Source organism: Pelodiscus sinensis, chromosome 4, assembly GCF_049634645.1.
Source record: "Pelodiscus sinensis isolate JC-2024 chromosome 4, ASM4963464v1, whole genome shotgun sequence".
Lineage (NCBI taxonomy): Eukaryota > Metazoa > Chordata > Testudines > Trionychidae > Pelodiscus > Pelodiscus sinensis.
This window is the reverse complement of record NC_134714.1, coordinates 103,580,562-103,596,280: the sequence shown is the minus strand read 5'-3', so window position 1 is coordinate 103,596,280 and position 15,719 is coordinate 103,580,562. Positions and strand designations below refer to the sequence as shown.

The 15,719-nt window shown below is 45.8% G+C and overlaps 1 protein-coding gene across 11 annotated transcripts in view; it reads right to left on the bottom strand.

The window, feature by feature from the left end:
* GALNT18 (polypeptide N-acetylgalactosaminyltransferase 18) overlaps window positions 1-15,719 on the bottom strand; it is a 938,084-nt gene that overhangs the window by 621,205 nt on the left and 301,160 nt on the right. For all 11 annotated transcript variants that reach the window (XR_012903608.1, XR_012903609.1, XM_075927905.1 and 8 more), the window contains one exon: window positions 15,401-15,593. Coding sequence is in view for 9 of the 11 variants with exons in the window: in XM_075927905.1 (XP_075784020.1) it covers window positions 15,401-15,593 (193 nt within the window). In the remaining 2 variants the exon portion in view is untranslated. The remainder of the gene's footprint in view (window positions 1-15,400; window positions 15,594-15,719) is intronic.

Below are 15,719 nucleotides of genomic sequence, written 5' to 3'. Positions count from 1 at the left end.
ATTAAAAGATAGGGTTTCATCTTATACCCCAGCACCCCTCCGCCTCCTTTGCTCCCGGTGTCCCTGGTCTGCTGGAGATGGTCCCCAGCAGACCAGAGGCACCGGGAGCAAAGCCGCCAGGAGCGCCTGGGCTCCCCCCCCCCCCCCCGGAGCCCCTCCGCGGCTTTGAAAGCCTCGGGGGAAGCCGGCGGCGGGGCATCCCAGGCACGCATGGGCTGCCCGCCCGCCGGCTTCCCCCGAGGCTTTGAAAGCCGCGGAGGGGCTCCGGCGGGCGGGCAGCCCATGCGCGCCTGGGATGCCCCGCCGCCGGCTTCCCCCGAGGCTTTGAAAGCCGCGGAGGGGCTCCGGCGGCGGGGCATCCGGCGTACAAGACGACCCCCGATTTTTGGGGGATGTTTTTTAACTTCAGAGGTCGTCTTGTACGCCGGAATATACGGTAGTTGGGATTGATCCTGCTTTGGGCAGGAGGCTGGACTCGATGATTCCTAAGGTCTCTTCCAGCCCTAGGATTCTATGACTGCTTAGTGGCAGTAAAGACATCTGAACTTGGGATGCAGCGTTGGACCCTCCCAACTTTCAAAGTCCCTGGGCCCAGATGTTTACATTGCAATTAAATAGCCTTGCGGCCCAAGCCCCACAAGCATAAGTCAGCTGGCACTGGGCAGCCACGGGTTTTTAATTGCAGTGTAGACATTGTTATTGGTCAGTGCTTTTAAAAAAGTAAAATCCTAGATATGATTATTTATCATTCTAATACCAGTATCATTTATGTTAGAGTCTGAAAAATAATCGGCAGTGATTATGTGTGTTATACTACATAAGGCTAATAAAGTTAATGTAACTGTTGCCATGGTTATCAGAAATTTACTGAAACTTCTAATGTTCTATTTAAAACACAACTCTTGTCAGTGTGGGGGAGAGGGATGAGCAGGAGATACATGATGCTTCTTCAAAATTGTTGCCCATTTAAAAAAACATATTCAGCTAGGCCATGGTGGTAATAAAGTTCACTTGGTCACAGTAAAATCAGTATGCAGCATGTAAATAACTCCTAATTGCTTACCACCAGTGGTGATCTCTTACAAATATATTTATACAAAAATGGGAAGGAATACATTGCATTTTTTCAGAAACTTTTCCCAAGCAGCACAAAGGACTGACTATTAATTAAAACTCATTCCAGGAGATGACACAGATGATTAGTATTCCCTTTTTGCAGCGGGGAAAACTGAGGCATAAAAGATGGACTTCCCTGAGATCTGGCAGCAAGCAAATATCAGAGGCATGAATACACTCAAAACCATAAAAATGTCCCTGCTTTGCATGCTAGCCATTGGTCACACTCCCTCAGCAAGAGAGCTTTTATATAGAACAACATATGGCATCATATATATAGTAGCCTGTGAGTCTGTAACACCAAAATGCTGGCTGTTCCCTCTGGGCGGCGCGGTTGCCTGAAATGCTGGCTATTCCCTTTGGGTGGCACTGTTGCTGAAATGCTGGCTGTTCCCTCTGGGCGGCCCATGCTGCATGGGGAGTACGAGGCCCAAACGGCCACTTGTGCCGCTTGCTCCGCCGCAGCGGCCCAGCTGAACGGTGCAGAAGTCAACCGAGCGCCACAGCGGGAGGTGAAGCGGGGCGGGGCAGTGACGTGCAGCGTGACAGCAGCTCCAGGCTCCGCCCCCTGGCCATGAACGTCACCGCCCCACCCCCCTTCGCCTCCCGCTGTGGCGCTCGGCTGACTTCTGCGCCTCTCAGCCAGGCCGCCATGCAGCATGGGGAGTGTGTAGCCCAAACGGCCATTTGGGCTCCGCAGTCCCCCGAGTGAGAGGTAGAAGGGGGAGGAGGAGAAGAGAAAGAGAGAGACAGAGAGAGAGGCAGGAGGCGTAGGAGAGCTGGGGGGGGGGAGGCCGAGGAGGAGGAGAGAAAGAGAGACGGAGCGAGAGACTGGAGGGTCAGGAGAGAAGACCGATGTGGAGGAGAGACCTGACAATCCTGTCTTGTGATGGGCTAATTGGCTATTATTATTAGTATTGAGTCAAAGATTTAGCATGGGTGCCAGACAGGATGCAATGGACAGCTTTAGACCTCCCAGAAATGTAGGGATTATGTTTATAAATAAAGAAAATACTAAGTCTGGAGCAGAAAGTTTGTTGATTTCATTTGATTAAATTTAGTTATGGCACAAAACTACACCTGGAAGCAATATTAAACAGCTATGCTTGTATTACTTTTTTAAAAAAAACTCTTTAACCCTAGCCCTTCCCAAATAAAAAAACTTGTCCGTATGCTCGTGTTCAGGGGTAGTGAATCTCTGTGATGACCAAATGGAAGAATGAGCTATTTCTGATAATAAGAACTGACGCAAATCACAAGCTGAACTGGAACTGAACTTTTCCTGAGATCTGAAAACCAACTGGTTTTCCTCTAGAACTGTAAAACAAAGTGCAAAATTACCAATAAATAGCCTGTACTCATGGATTAACCAGAAAAGTACAATATTAACAATCTTGGTTGTAATGGAATTCCATTTCAAACTTGCAGGCTGTGTCTACACTGGGCCACTTATTCCGGAAAATCAGCCGCTTTTCCAGAATAAGCTGCGAGCTGTCTACACTGGCCCTTGAATTTCCGGAATAGCAACGATCTTCTACTGTACAAAATCAGCCGCTATTCCGGAAAAACTATTCTGCTCCCGCTCGGGCATAAGTCCTTATTCCAGAACACTGTTCCAGAAAAGGGCCAGTGTAGACAGCCCAGTAGTCTTTTCCGGAAAAAAGCCCCGATTGCGAAAATGGCCACAGACGCTTTTCCGGAAAAAGGGCTTTTCCGGAAAAGCAGCCTGCCAATGTAGACGCTCCTTTTCCGGAAAAACTGAAAACTGAATAGTATTCCGTTTTAAGCAGTTCCGGAAATTCATGCCAGTATAGACACAGCCTGAGTGTTTGCCCAAAATCAGTTTCTGAAATTTTTGCATGTTATCCTTCACTATAATTGGTGTTATTACAATTGTTTATTGAGGTGAGACAATGTACATCGTGTGGTACAAAGGGTTCCTTAATTCTTCCCTTTGGGGCTTGCAACCTATTACAAACCTGGGCAACACAAGACAGTGAATAAGCACTCTGTAATAACTTAGTTTAGACAACTTCATCGGCCGTCCTATCCTCTACATTGAGTCAGCAAAAATGGGTATATGATTTTGTGACTAATTTGTGTAATTTGACAATTACCCTAGCTGTATAATCAAATAAGACCCACACATGTGATATCACTGTTTAGAAAACCATAACTTAAAAGAATATTAAAATAAAGATAACCTGCCAGAGAAATTCTGGCTGATAATTAGATAAAAATTCAAGGCAATACAAGCATAATTAGTTTTTGGATATTTAAGTTCTAATGCTATAGATCTGACTGATTCTTATTCTTTTTAATAAAAGCACACACAACATTAAGGCATAATATTCCTTCCTCCCATTCAAACCCCTGAGTAAAAATAAAACTTTTCTTACCAAGGATAAAAACACATCCTTCTGTTAGTGAAACAATGACAGTATCTAATAATATGAGAGCTGGGGGAGGAGTTTATTGATCTATGAACACACACAGAATTCATACAAAAATTGTTAACTTCATAGTATTATGCCCCAGAGACTATTCTTGTACTCTATAACATTAAGTTCATGCCAAGGAAAAGAATTACAACATAGTCACAGATATCAGATGTATTATGAAAAGCAAATTGCGTGCTATTGTTGAAGTAAAAATTCTCCTCTCAGTCAAAGGAGATGATGGGCAAGGTCAAGAATCAAAATGCCCTTGAACAAACTCAATCTGAGGTGCAATCACTCATCTTGCATAATGTAACACTTTGGAGACTGCTGAAACCTACAGTCTGCATGCAGGTGACACTGAGCCAGTCAGTGAAACAAGAGGGGGGGGGGGGGAAATGAGGCAAGAGTAGTTGAAGGAGGGGAGTAAAGAAGACAGAGAAAATACTCAAGCAAACAATATACACTAAATATTTGACTGGTCTGAGTAATTCTACACTGTATTTAGTCACAGAACTTTTCCCTAAACAACTTATTTGTCACTGAGAGCCAGGCCCAGATATCCTTGATCACACTGAAAGCACTTTACACTGCAAATAGTCCTGTTGACTTGACTCTGTATGCACAAGAGTACCCAATAATAAAATACTGGGACAAATGTATCAAGCACAGTGGATTCTTGGCCAGATTTAGATCTGGTTTAAGCAAACAAACTGGTATGGCATAAGCCTGAATATTTGAGCTTGGTGCAAGTAATTAAAAGTGCCAGAAGGCTGCAGGCCAAATGCATCTACATTCCACCGTTTTTCCGGAACAACGGCCATTATTCTGGAAAAACAATACTAGCATCTACACTGAAATAGTGTTATTTCGACAGAAAGTTGAAATAATGGATGGCTTTTTCTAACGGCAGTAAACCTCATTCCACGAAAAAGCTATTTCAGAAGAGGGCATGTGTAGATGTGGAATAGGGAGTTTTGTCAAAAAAAAGGCCTCCAGGAAAAAACACAGGGGCCTTGCTGGCCACTCCATCCACACTCATCACAACTCTATAGCTCCTGTTCCCTGACAGCTCTTAAAGTCGCAAACACTGGGGACATGGCTTGTAGAAGGAAGCATGCCTTGGGAGCTTCTATATACTGCACAGTGGCCAGTGCCACATATCTGGGCACTATGTCCCAGCCACAAGCCCCCAAGGTCCGCTGCCCATCCCAGGCCACATACACAGGGCTCCCAGGGACAGGGACCAAAAGAGGTGAGAGCCATCCTGGTCTGGGGCAGAGATCCTGGCACTCCTTGAGGTGTGGGGCGACAAGGAGAACCTCCAGGATCTCTGCTCCAGACATTTACAGCTGGATGGCCAACAGCCTGGCCACAAAGACTCTGGAGCAGGTCCAGAGCAAGGTCAAAGAGCTCTGGCAGGCCTATGCCACAGCAAGGGAGCACAGCTCATGATCTGAGGCAGGGCCCCACTCCTGCCCCTACTATGAGGACCTGCACCACATCCTGGGGCGCAGTGCAGCCCATTCCCCACCCCTGGTGGTGGACTCAGGGCTGGAAACACCCGTTGTCACCTGCTTGGGTGTCCCAGCCTAGGAGGAGAAGGAGGAGGTAGAGGAAATGGAGAGCACTGTGACCACCATCACCTTGGAGCCAGTACCTCATGGCTTGGATGTCTTCCAGGCATCCTTTGAAGCTGGGGAGGGATCAGCTGGTGAGTACTCTTAGTTTTTCTCACACACAGGGTTGAGGTGGCAGGCGCTGAGGCGCTGGGATGTGACTGTTGCTCAGCCTTCTCAGCCTGGGGATCATGCTGTAGTCCGTGCACATCGATGCCCATTCAGCACCAGTCTGCGCCACACGGCCTCAGGAGGCAGCCCCGGAGCACCCCCAGGCTTCTGCTCACAGGGTGTGGGGAGGCCACCAACACTTCTGATTCCCAGGGAGGACGTCCTCCCACCCCCCAGCCACCACTGGAAGGAGGTTGGGGTCAAGGGCACACACACACACACACCTGCACACAAACTCTGGTATAGGCTGGAGTTGCAGAACATGCGGGCGTCATGCACCTTCCCTGTCCAGCTGATGAAAATGTCTGAGAACTGTCGTGGTCAACCAGGGCCTGCAGAACCATCAAAAAGTATCCCTTCCCATTTATATACTGTGCTGCCCGGTGGTCAGGGGCATGGATGGGGATGTGGTTTTCATCTATAGCCCCACCCCCCTGCAGTTGGGGAAACCCAGGGCAACAAATCCAGCCACGATGGGGTCCATTGAGAGGCCTCCAACCCCTCCCCCCAAACACCCCAGGAGCGACCCCCTATGAAGCTGCTCCTCCAGCTGAGCTGTGTGAGATGGGACTGCAGAACTGACCAGGGATGGGGCTTCCCTCACCACCCCTAGCCCACCCCCCTGCATCTCTAATCCCCCCTTTCCCTTGGATTCCCCTTTTCAGTACTTGCCCTCTCCAGGGACTGCAGCTCAAGAGTGGCTTACCTCCATGAGGAGGGCCCTGAAGGTCAACTTTCCAATGCCTAACTGGTTGCCCACAGATTGGTAACTGTCCAGCGTGGCGAGCTTCCAGATGGTGATGGTGATCCGCTTCTCCAGGGGTATGGCGGGTTGCATTTGGGTGTCCCATCAACAGAAGGCAGGGGCGAGCCAGGAACACAGCCCCAGGAATGTCTCCTTCCTCATGCGGAAGTTCTGGAGCCATTGCTGGTCATCCCAATGCTCTATCACAAGCCAGACCCACCAGTCGGCACTGGTGTCCAGCTGCCAGAACTGTCTCTCCACTGTGGGGTGCAATTGCAAGGGCTTTGATCCAGAACACAGGCAGAGGGTCTCAATGATGAGTTTGGTGTCAAGCTCCTGCAGCGCTATGAAGGCAGGCTGCACAAACTGCTGCACAAACTGCAGCATGGCCGTGTGGGTCCATCGCGTGCCCAGAGGCAGCTCTGGCTCCATGGCAAGGAGTGTGCTGTGGTGTTCAAAAGAGTAGCAACCAGAGCACACAGGGGAAATGCTTTGCTGTCCTTGGAAAAGTAGGCAAGCAAGCAGCAGAATCTGAGAAACGGATGACCAGTGGTGTCCCTTTAAGCAGGTGTCTCAGCTAGCCTTAGGCAACAGCACCCGGAAGCAACTGCTGACCTGATGCCCTGCCTGAACTGGTTCCCGGTGGCCTTAAATGAGAGATAGCATCCAATCAGTATGAACACTATCTTTCTAAATTGCACATCGCTATGTTGTCGTGCTTTTTGTGTCTGGACGCTCTAATTCAAAATAAGCTTTTCCGGAAGATCTCTTCTGGAAAAGCTTACTCTGAAAGAAGCCTGCAGTCTAGATGTACCCTAAGCTATGATGTAAATGTTGATGTTGGATGTAAGATGTGCAGAACCTGGAGTAAGTCAGAATGCAGTTGACATATGTTGACAAATAATATATACCACATATAGTCAGCTGTGTTGTCATTGTGTTTACCTTCCAGCATTCTGCCTCAGATTCCTACCAAATTCACAAGTGTGGTTATACTGTCAATAAAAGACTAGGGATACATTCATGCAGGCTACGTCTACACTGGCCCCTTTTCCGGAAGGGGCATGTTAATTTCACCTATCGTAGTAGGGAAATCCGCGGGGGATTTAAATATCCCCCGCGGCATTTAAATAAAAATGTCCGCCGCTTTTTTCCGGCTTTTAAAAAAGCCGGAAAAGAGCGTCTACACTGGCCCCGATCCTCCGGAAAAAGCGCCCTTTTCCGGAGGCTCTTATTCCTACTTCAAAGTGAGGGCGCTTTTTCCGGAGGATCGGGGCCAGTGTAGACGCTCTTTTCCGGCTTTTTTAAAAGCCGGAAAAAAGCGGCGGACATTTTTATTTAAATGCCGCGGGGGATATTTAAATCCCCCGCGGATTTCCCTACTACGATAGGTGAAATTAACATGCCCCTTCCAGAAAAGGGGCCAGTGTAGACGTAGCCCGCATTGATTGGTGCAAGTGGGTGAAAAGTCAAGGAAAATGTGATGTAAGTTAAAAGTTTATGAAAATGTCATTGATCAGCTGAGAAGCTTGACTAGCTCTAGCATCACACAAATAATGAGACAGCTCCTCCGAGAACTGAATTTGAGATATTGAAAAGGAAAGAGCCACTAGTGGCAGACAATGTATATTCAAAACACTCTTTGTTATAAGCACAGAAATTAGAAAGCACAGTGAACATAGTAATAATCTCTTCTAGTTAGCTTGTTCTGCATATTTAATGCTGCATGTCCAGAAGGACACTTTTAAACCTATTCCTGTCTGAAAATAACACTAATAATGTTTTGAATAGGCAAAAAACATTAAAGCTTGCCAAAATTTTTCTAAAGAACATAGCATTTCAAGGTAGGGAGATGGGGTAGGTTCTGGAGTGGCCTATGGGATAGGGCAAACCACCCCCTCCCACACTCCCCACTTCCCGCCAGCAATAGTTGACATCTGGATGACTTGGCGCCAGCACCAACTGCCTGGGGTGCGCAGGGTGGTGGGCTCAAGTCTCCCAGGTCCTGGTGGGGGGGGGGGGTTGAGTGGCCCAGGATTTGAGCCCCACCATCCTGCGTATCCCAGCACCAGTCACCCCCGGTATGGATTCAGATCAGGCACTAGGAAGGCAGGATAAAGAACATCCTCAAGGTAGGGAGGTGAGGTGGGTTCTGGAGTGTCCTAGGGGCTGTTCTCCACTCTGGCACAACAAATGCAGAAGTGGGGGCCTGCAAGAGTGCTCCAAAACGTTGCCTCTACGGGCTTTGGTACAACCCTCCCTTCCCCTCCCCCAAATCCTAATACCCAGATTGTGGAGAATCCACTGACACCATAAAGTGCTTTTGAACCAACAAACAGGGGTGGACACTTGAAACCAACCCCAGGGATACCCCAAGCTCTTTTTCCCAAAAGAGCTTGAAAAAGAAAAAAAAGAGAAAAACAAGGTGCAGTCTGCAGATACACACAGCAGACCTCCCAGGACACAAAAATCAACCAATACCGGCTAACTGGAAAAAGAAAACAAACTTTTATTATCAAAACAAAATTATAGTTGCAAGCATAATAAAATGACTACATGGAAAGAGCCACCATTGATCTAGATAGTCAGGGGGACCCCCTAGTCTAACAGCTTTAGTTAAAAAAGAGAAAAAACACACTTAACAGCTCAGACATTAGTTCCAAATTCCCAAACCAGGAAAAACAAAATCCTGACAGATTATCTAAACTTTGCCCTACTTACACATTGTAAGAAGTCTGTTCTGGTAGAGAGACGGGCCTCCCATCTCCTTCATTCTTGGAAGAAACAACTCTGCTTTTCAGACAAAGGAGGGAAAGATAAAAACTCCTCTTTCCCACTTCGAAATTCCTACCTGCATTGTTATTGGCTGACCACTTGATATCTGCCTCGGTGCTGAAGATATTAGTTAACCCCTGAGTCCCCAGGTGCTGGACAGCTCTCCTGGTTATGCCACCAATAAAAAAAATTCTGTGGAACACTTTCTTCACTGTGGACCCACTGTGCACCTTTTTTCTCCATTCACAGCCCCTCACAAGCAAAGATGAACACAGTTATCTTTGTTTCATAGATGTGCTTCAGGGATCAGGAAACAAAACAAAAAAAAAGTTCCCAACCAGCAAAATAGAAGCATAATTCTGCATCTGGCCAAAAGACGACTTGGTGAGCTGCTCTGGGATCCCTTAATAGCCTAATTTCCAATAATATCTTTCTTGTTCAACATTTTACATGGAGAAAGCTTCACATGTGCTGCCTTCCCTACTTAAAAAAAATTGCACAGTGGAGCTGAAGCTAGCCCAATGTGTTATCCCATTTCTGCACAGAGTCAGGCTGGCACTGCGTTTTTCAAAATGGTGTTGCCAATGGTATTTTCTGGCAAATATAAATACAATGCTGGCTGCCAGATGGCAGTTGGAGGCAGAGATGTAAACAGCTCAGCACTGAGATTCCAGCAGCAGAAAATAACTGCTGGGAGGCACCAGAAGAGAAAGCCATGACAGAATCCCCTCAGTATTACTTGTGCTGTGTAGTAAGTGCTGTAGATAAGGGGGCACTCCACAGGGAACCACTGCAGTATGGTACCACCACTTCAGGAGGGTTGGGCAGTCTATAGACATTAGCACAGATATCATCCTTTGTATTACAACAGCACCTACAGTTCTCAATGAGACTTGGGGTCCCATCATGCTACCGCTTTAGAAACACACAGTACAAAGTGTGTCACCCAAAAGGAAAGCATGCAGTTTCAAGAGGTGAAATTCACTCCTGTACAGAGGAGCACAAGGCAACATAAGTTGCACGTAAGCCTTACTCTGAGGTGGGGCAATGGCTACTTCCTATGGCCTATTCTATTTGTTCAATCATTCTCACCATTCAAATTGACTAGTTTTGCCTAAAGAAGTAAGGACCCCAAGACTGGCCCATTTTTTACAGCTTTAAACATCTTTGATTCACAAAATCCAGCCCAAATAATTGCAACTCAGACCTCTAAGGGCACATCTACACTAAAAGGGAAGGTAGATTTAGGATACACAACTCCAGATCCAGACTCATTCATTACAAAGCTGGAGTCGACCTTTCTTAAATCACTGACCGCACAGCAGGAGATTGCTGGGAGCAAATGCTTCCACAGGCTTCCCTTACTCCTCATGAGGAGCAGGAGTACCAGCATCAATGGAGGCACCCTCTCAGTTTAAATTAGAGGGTCTTCACTAGATCTGCTAAATGGAATGCCGGAAGTTTAACCACGGCAGCGGTGATCTTCCTCATAATGTAGACATAGCCTTATTGCCATAGTAGTTATACACTGAAATGTAGTCAGAAACTGAGTCTAGAAAACATAACAGTGCTTTTCAAAATCGTGTATATTATATGTGCCGGAATGTTCAGCACAGTTGCTGACTTTAAGATCCTACATATGGCTGTAGAGCTCCTCTCTGGTGGAGATTCTCAACTATTAAATCAACTATTTAAACGCCATTTGAAAGAGCAGACATTCATACTAGCCTGGTATTAAAGGAGTTCAAGCAATGGATTAAATTAAGGTCTTGTATAGAAAGGCCTTGTAAGAATATAAGAAGAGCGTAGTTTAAGGAGAAAAGTTTCTGTCTGATGGTTACAAGTTTCTGTGTTAGTCTGTTTCAGCAAAAACAAGAAGCCCCAAGGCAACTTAAAGACTAGGGGTATGTCTACACTACCCCGCTAGTTCGAACTAGCGGGGTAATGTATGCATACCGAACTTGCTAATGAAGCCCGGGATTTGAATTTCCCGGGCTTCATTAGCATAAAGCCGGTGCCGCCATTTTTAAAAGCCGGCTAGTGCGAACCCCGTGCCGCGTGTAGACGCGCGGCACGGGGTTTGCACTAGCCGGCTTTTAAAAATGGCGGCGCCGGCTTTATGCTAATGAAGCCCGGGAAATTCAAATCCCGGGCTTCATTAGCAAGTTCGGTATGCATACATTACCCCGCTAGTTCGAACTAGTGGGGTAGTGTAGACATACCCTAGCTGATTTATCTGGGCATAAGCTTTCATGGTCTGGAATTCACTTTGTCAGATGCATGAAATGGAAATTTCAGTTTGTAAGGGACATGTATACGTGCAAAGATGGAAGTGTTGCATTATTCTGCAGAGGGTCACTGTTAGTCAATTGAATCAGGATGGATGTGGCCCATTTGCAATAGTTGATGAGAAGATGCAAATAACAAAAGAAGGAAAACTACTTTTCATAGTGAGCTAGACACTCCCAGTTGGATAGAATCAAGTTTGCATAGAAGTTCCAGTTCTGATGGTTGTTATCTCAGTTACCAGCAAAGCCAAAAGACAGACAGAGACAATCTTGGGCTATATATTTTCTTTCAAGAGAAGAGTAACTATTTTTAATGTGTCAAAAATGTACAAGCTTTGGGTCTACTTGTTCGCCACTGACATTTTCCACTGTCAATTTTCCATGGTGGGCCTGACCCTTACTTTTCTTTTTCTTCTCCCCATCCCTAGAGCGCAGGGGGGAGGGAGCGAACATGCATGCCGGGACATGGCATGCTTTTGATTCCATTCTCTGGAAGCTAAGGGAGCATGGGTAAAGTGCTTGCATGGCATACAGGCTTCTCATGTTTGGCTGGTAAGTGAGAGACATGCAGGGGATGGGCAGGAGACAGAGGGGACAGGAGCTGAGGAAGCAGCACGAGCAAACAGCAGCCAATGGGACCTGAGAAGCTCTATGCCCTGCAGTCTGTATGTCCCTGAGCCCACGCTGAAGCTGACAGGCTGTGACTGTCCTCTTGAGTCTGTTCAACAACGGGTCAGTCACTTTTTACCATTTTTTCTCTTTTTTTGAATATCACCCTGCGCTAACCATTCAAAAGCTATTAGAGTGGTGGGAAGGGTTTATTTGGGCCGCTAGCAAAAATGGATAATTTGTGGAGTTCCATAAAATTTTAATAGATTGAGGAGTGGTCCATATGTTTGAAAAGGTATCCAGCCTGGATGTTACATATTGTCAGGCAACTACAGTGGATCCCATTACAAAAATTCAATTTTATCACTTATAGTAATTACATTTTCAGTATTATTTCTAGTATTCTTTTTCTCAGTATCTAGAATAAATACTGGCCTATGGCAAATACCACTGCATAGTACGTATTGATTTATTTAATGGTGCCCACTACAAAAGAACAGAGCAATAGAATGGAATAGGCTCAGAACCACTGTCCAGTATCCAGTCTCTGACAGTGGCCAATATCATCGGCTTTAAGGAAGGTGCAAAAACCACTGAGGTGGATGATTATGGTTATGGGTAATACATTTCCAGGGACAGATCCCTCCCAACATATAAAAGCTTTACGCCAGGCAAATACTTGTCAGGAATGATCTAGTAGCTGTTACTTAGTCCTACCTTGAAGCACATTTGTGAAACAAAGAAAACTCTTTTTCTCCAGGCCCCTGAAGCAAAGAAGAACAGCTGAAACTCAGAGCCAAAACCCCAGGACTCCACGTGAACTGAAGTCAGGAGCTGAGGCTCAAACCCAATCTGAGGCACCCTCTGCGGGACGAAACTGAGAGGTCCAAGGCTAAGTCCCAGAACCCTGAGCCTGGTGATCTCTGTGGAGCAGAAGCCCTGAGCTGATGAACATAGTTGTGGACATAGAGGGCATTGTCCCTCCCCCCCCACCAACTGCACCCTTCTAATACCACTATACCTTCTCCGTACCCTCTAGACAGGTTGGATGCAGGATTGGGAAGCTGGAGCCACTCAGTGTGGGACAGCAGCTGCTGCTCTGGCTGGTACCATGGAGCACATAGTGATAGCATTACCTTGTCTCCTGTTGGTGTCTCCTGTTGGTGGCTGAAGCTGCTCCTCAGCTCCCAGACCCCTTTCTCTCACAGAGGCAGCTAATAAAAGCACCCTGCCTGCAAATAGACCCTTACTACCACCTCCCTGCACACCAAGCCATTTTCAAACTTTTTGAGTTATCCCCCTCTCTCCCCACACACACCTTTGAATTACAGGCAATCCCCGGGTTACATGGATCCGACTTACATCGGATCCCTACTTACAAACGGGGTGAGGCAACCCCGCACTAGCTGCTTCCCCCCAGCAGACCAAGGAGACGCGAAGCTAGCACCTCCTCCCCCCCCCCAGCAGGCCAGGGAGACGCGGAGCAGCTTTTCTCAGCAGACACCTCAGCTTGAGAATAAAGGACTGAGGGAAGTGAGGTGTGGGAGAATAAAACTGAGCTCTGGAGAAATGTTTGGCTAGAGTTTCCCCTACAATATGTACCAGTTCCGACTTACATACAAATTCAACTTAAGAACAAACCTATAGTCCCTATCTTGTATGTAACCCGGGGACTGCCTGTATAATTTTTCACTGTGCCTCTCCCTCAGAATGGCTTGGTGGCTGCTGAGGTGAGTCGGGGTGAAGGTGGCTCTCCTTCCCTGGACCCTCTGTGCAGAGCTGACTTGAGCCCTGCTGGCTCTGAACACCCTCACCCCGCACTAGAAGTCAAACTACACCTGTTCCCAAGGCTCCTTCCTCAAGGCCTGCACCTTCCCCATTGGGCCCTGGAGTTTTTAATAGCATGTTGAGGGGGCCTCAGAAAGGAGAAGGTTGAGAACCCCTGGACTAGCTGACCTATTGAAATCCTTTCCAGTCCTACCCTTCTATAAGCCTTTATAGCCTTTTCAAAATGCTCTTTTAAATATTGACTATGATAACTCTGATATTTCAGTCATCTATATAAATGTACAATTCTGTTTTGGAATCCTGTTATGTTCTTGTCCTCAATGATATCTTGTGTCACATAATTCCACAAAAGTGATAGAAATGTAGCCGTGTTAGTCTGGTGTAGCTGAAACAAAATACAGGACTATGTAGCACTTTAAAGACTAACAAGATGGTTTATTAGATGATGAGCTTTCGTGGGCCAGACCCACTTCCTCAGATCAAGTCATAATTCCACAAAGTACCTGTATGTTACTGATAAAAGGGAATATGTTGTTTTCAGGCCACATTTACCACATTTAATTGATTATCCCCTTGTTCTTATATTAGGAGAAAGATAAGAAACATCTGTTCATTTTATCTTTTTTAGACCATTCATTATTTTTTAGTCAGGAATCCAGAGTTATATCTTAAATCCCAATGTTTTGACTGTGTTCACTGAGGATCAAAACTATTGTGGAAATTGCAAACACAATTCCTTGTAACTGAGAAAAATCTCCACCATAATAATATTTTCTTAGCCATAGCAATGTTAACACACCCTAACTTTTTAATTGTTTATAGAGAGAACATAACATAAGAACATAAGAATGGCCATACTGGGTCAGATCAAAGGTCCATCTAGCCCAGTACCCTGTCTGCCAACAGCAGCCAATGCCAGGTGCCCCAGAGGGGGTGGACCGAAGACAATGATCAACCAATTTGTCTCCTGCCATCCATCTCCCAGCCTTTGACAAACAGAGGCCAGGGGCACCATTCCTTACCCCCTGGCTAATAGCCTTTTATGGACCTAACCTCCATGAATTTATATAGCTCTTTTTAAAACTCTGTTATAGTCTTAGCCTTCACTGCCTCCTCTGGCAAGGAGTTCCACAGGTTGACTGTGTGCTGTGTGAAGAAAAACTTTCTTTTATTAGTTTTAAACCTGCTACCCATTTTTCATTTGGTGTCCTCTAGTTCTTATATTATGGGAACAAGTAAATAACTTGTCTTTATTCACCCTCTCCACACCACTCATGTATATACCTCTATCATCTCCCCCATCAGTCTCCTCTTTTCTAAACTGAAAAGTCCCAGTCTCTTTAGCCTCTCTTCATATGGGATCCATTCCAAACCCCTAATCATTTTAGTTGCCCTTATAAAAAATGAAACTGAAATCCTTGAGGAGCATCATTTCATAAGAATAAAAGCACAGACATGCTTCTATGCTAGCAAGGGCAACTTGTTAGTCATAGATTTTTTTTCAAAATTAATTTAAAATTAAAAAGAAACAGATTGTTTATAAAGATACTTAATGAATTAAAACTACAATTGCACTGCCTTGACATCTTTTATGTTGCCACTGTAACAGATCTCAGGTAAACATTTGTAATTTCTAGATTCTGGACTGACTGACAGTGGAAATTTGTGTCTAATTTTCTTGGGCACTTTTGAAAAACTCAGCATATGTTTAATAAAACCTCTCCTTCAGTACATCCTGGGTAACCCAGGCATTGGCAAATGTTTCATAATATTTCTATTTAAAAAGTATGAGCTTGCTGTAAGAGTTAGGAAATCTCCTAAGACATTTCAGGTACAATTTAAAGCACTTACCCATTAGGCCTAAGGTCAGGTAGTTGCCTATCCAATGGTAGGCGGTCACTCAAGTAAGCATTGTAGCCATAATACTGGAATTGTTTAAGGGCAATGCGCCTGTTTTCAGGACTGAGGTCCTGGCCCCAGTGTGCAAAGAGAGATGAGTCAGTGAAAGCTTCTGCAGGATTTTCTTCCAGCTTTGGTGGGGCCTCTATAAAATAAAGAGAAAGATATTTAAATCTTTAATTCAAAACAGCAACTAGACATTTCCAGAGCAGGAGCTTTCGTAACGCAGCTTTCTTTGCTCAGAAAACAAAACCCCATATAGAACATATGA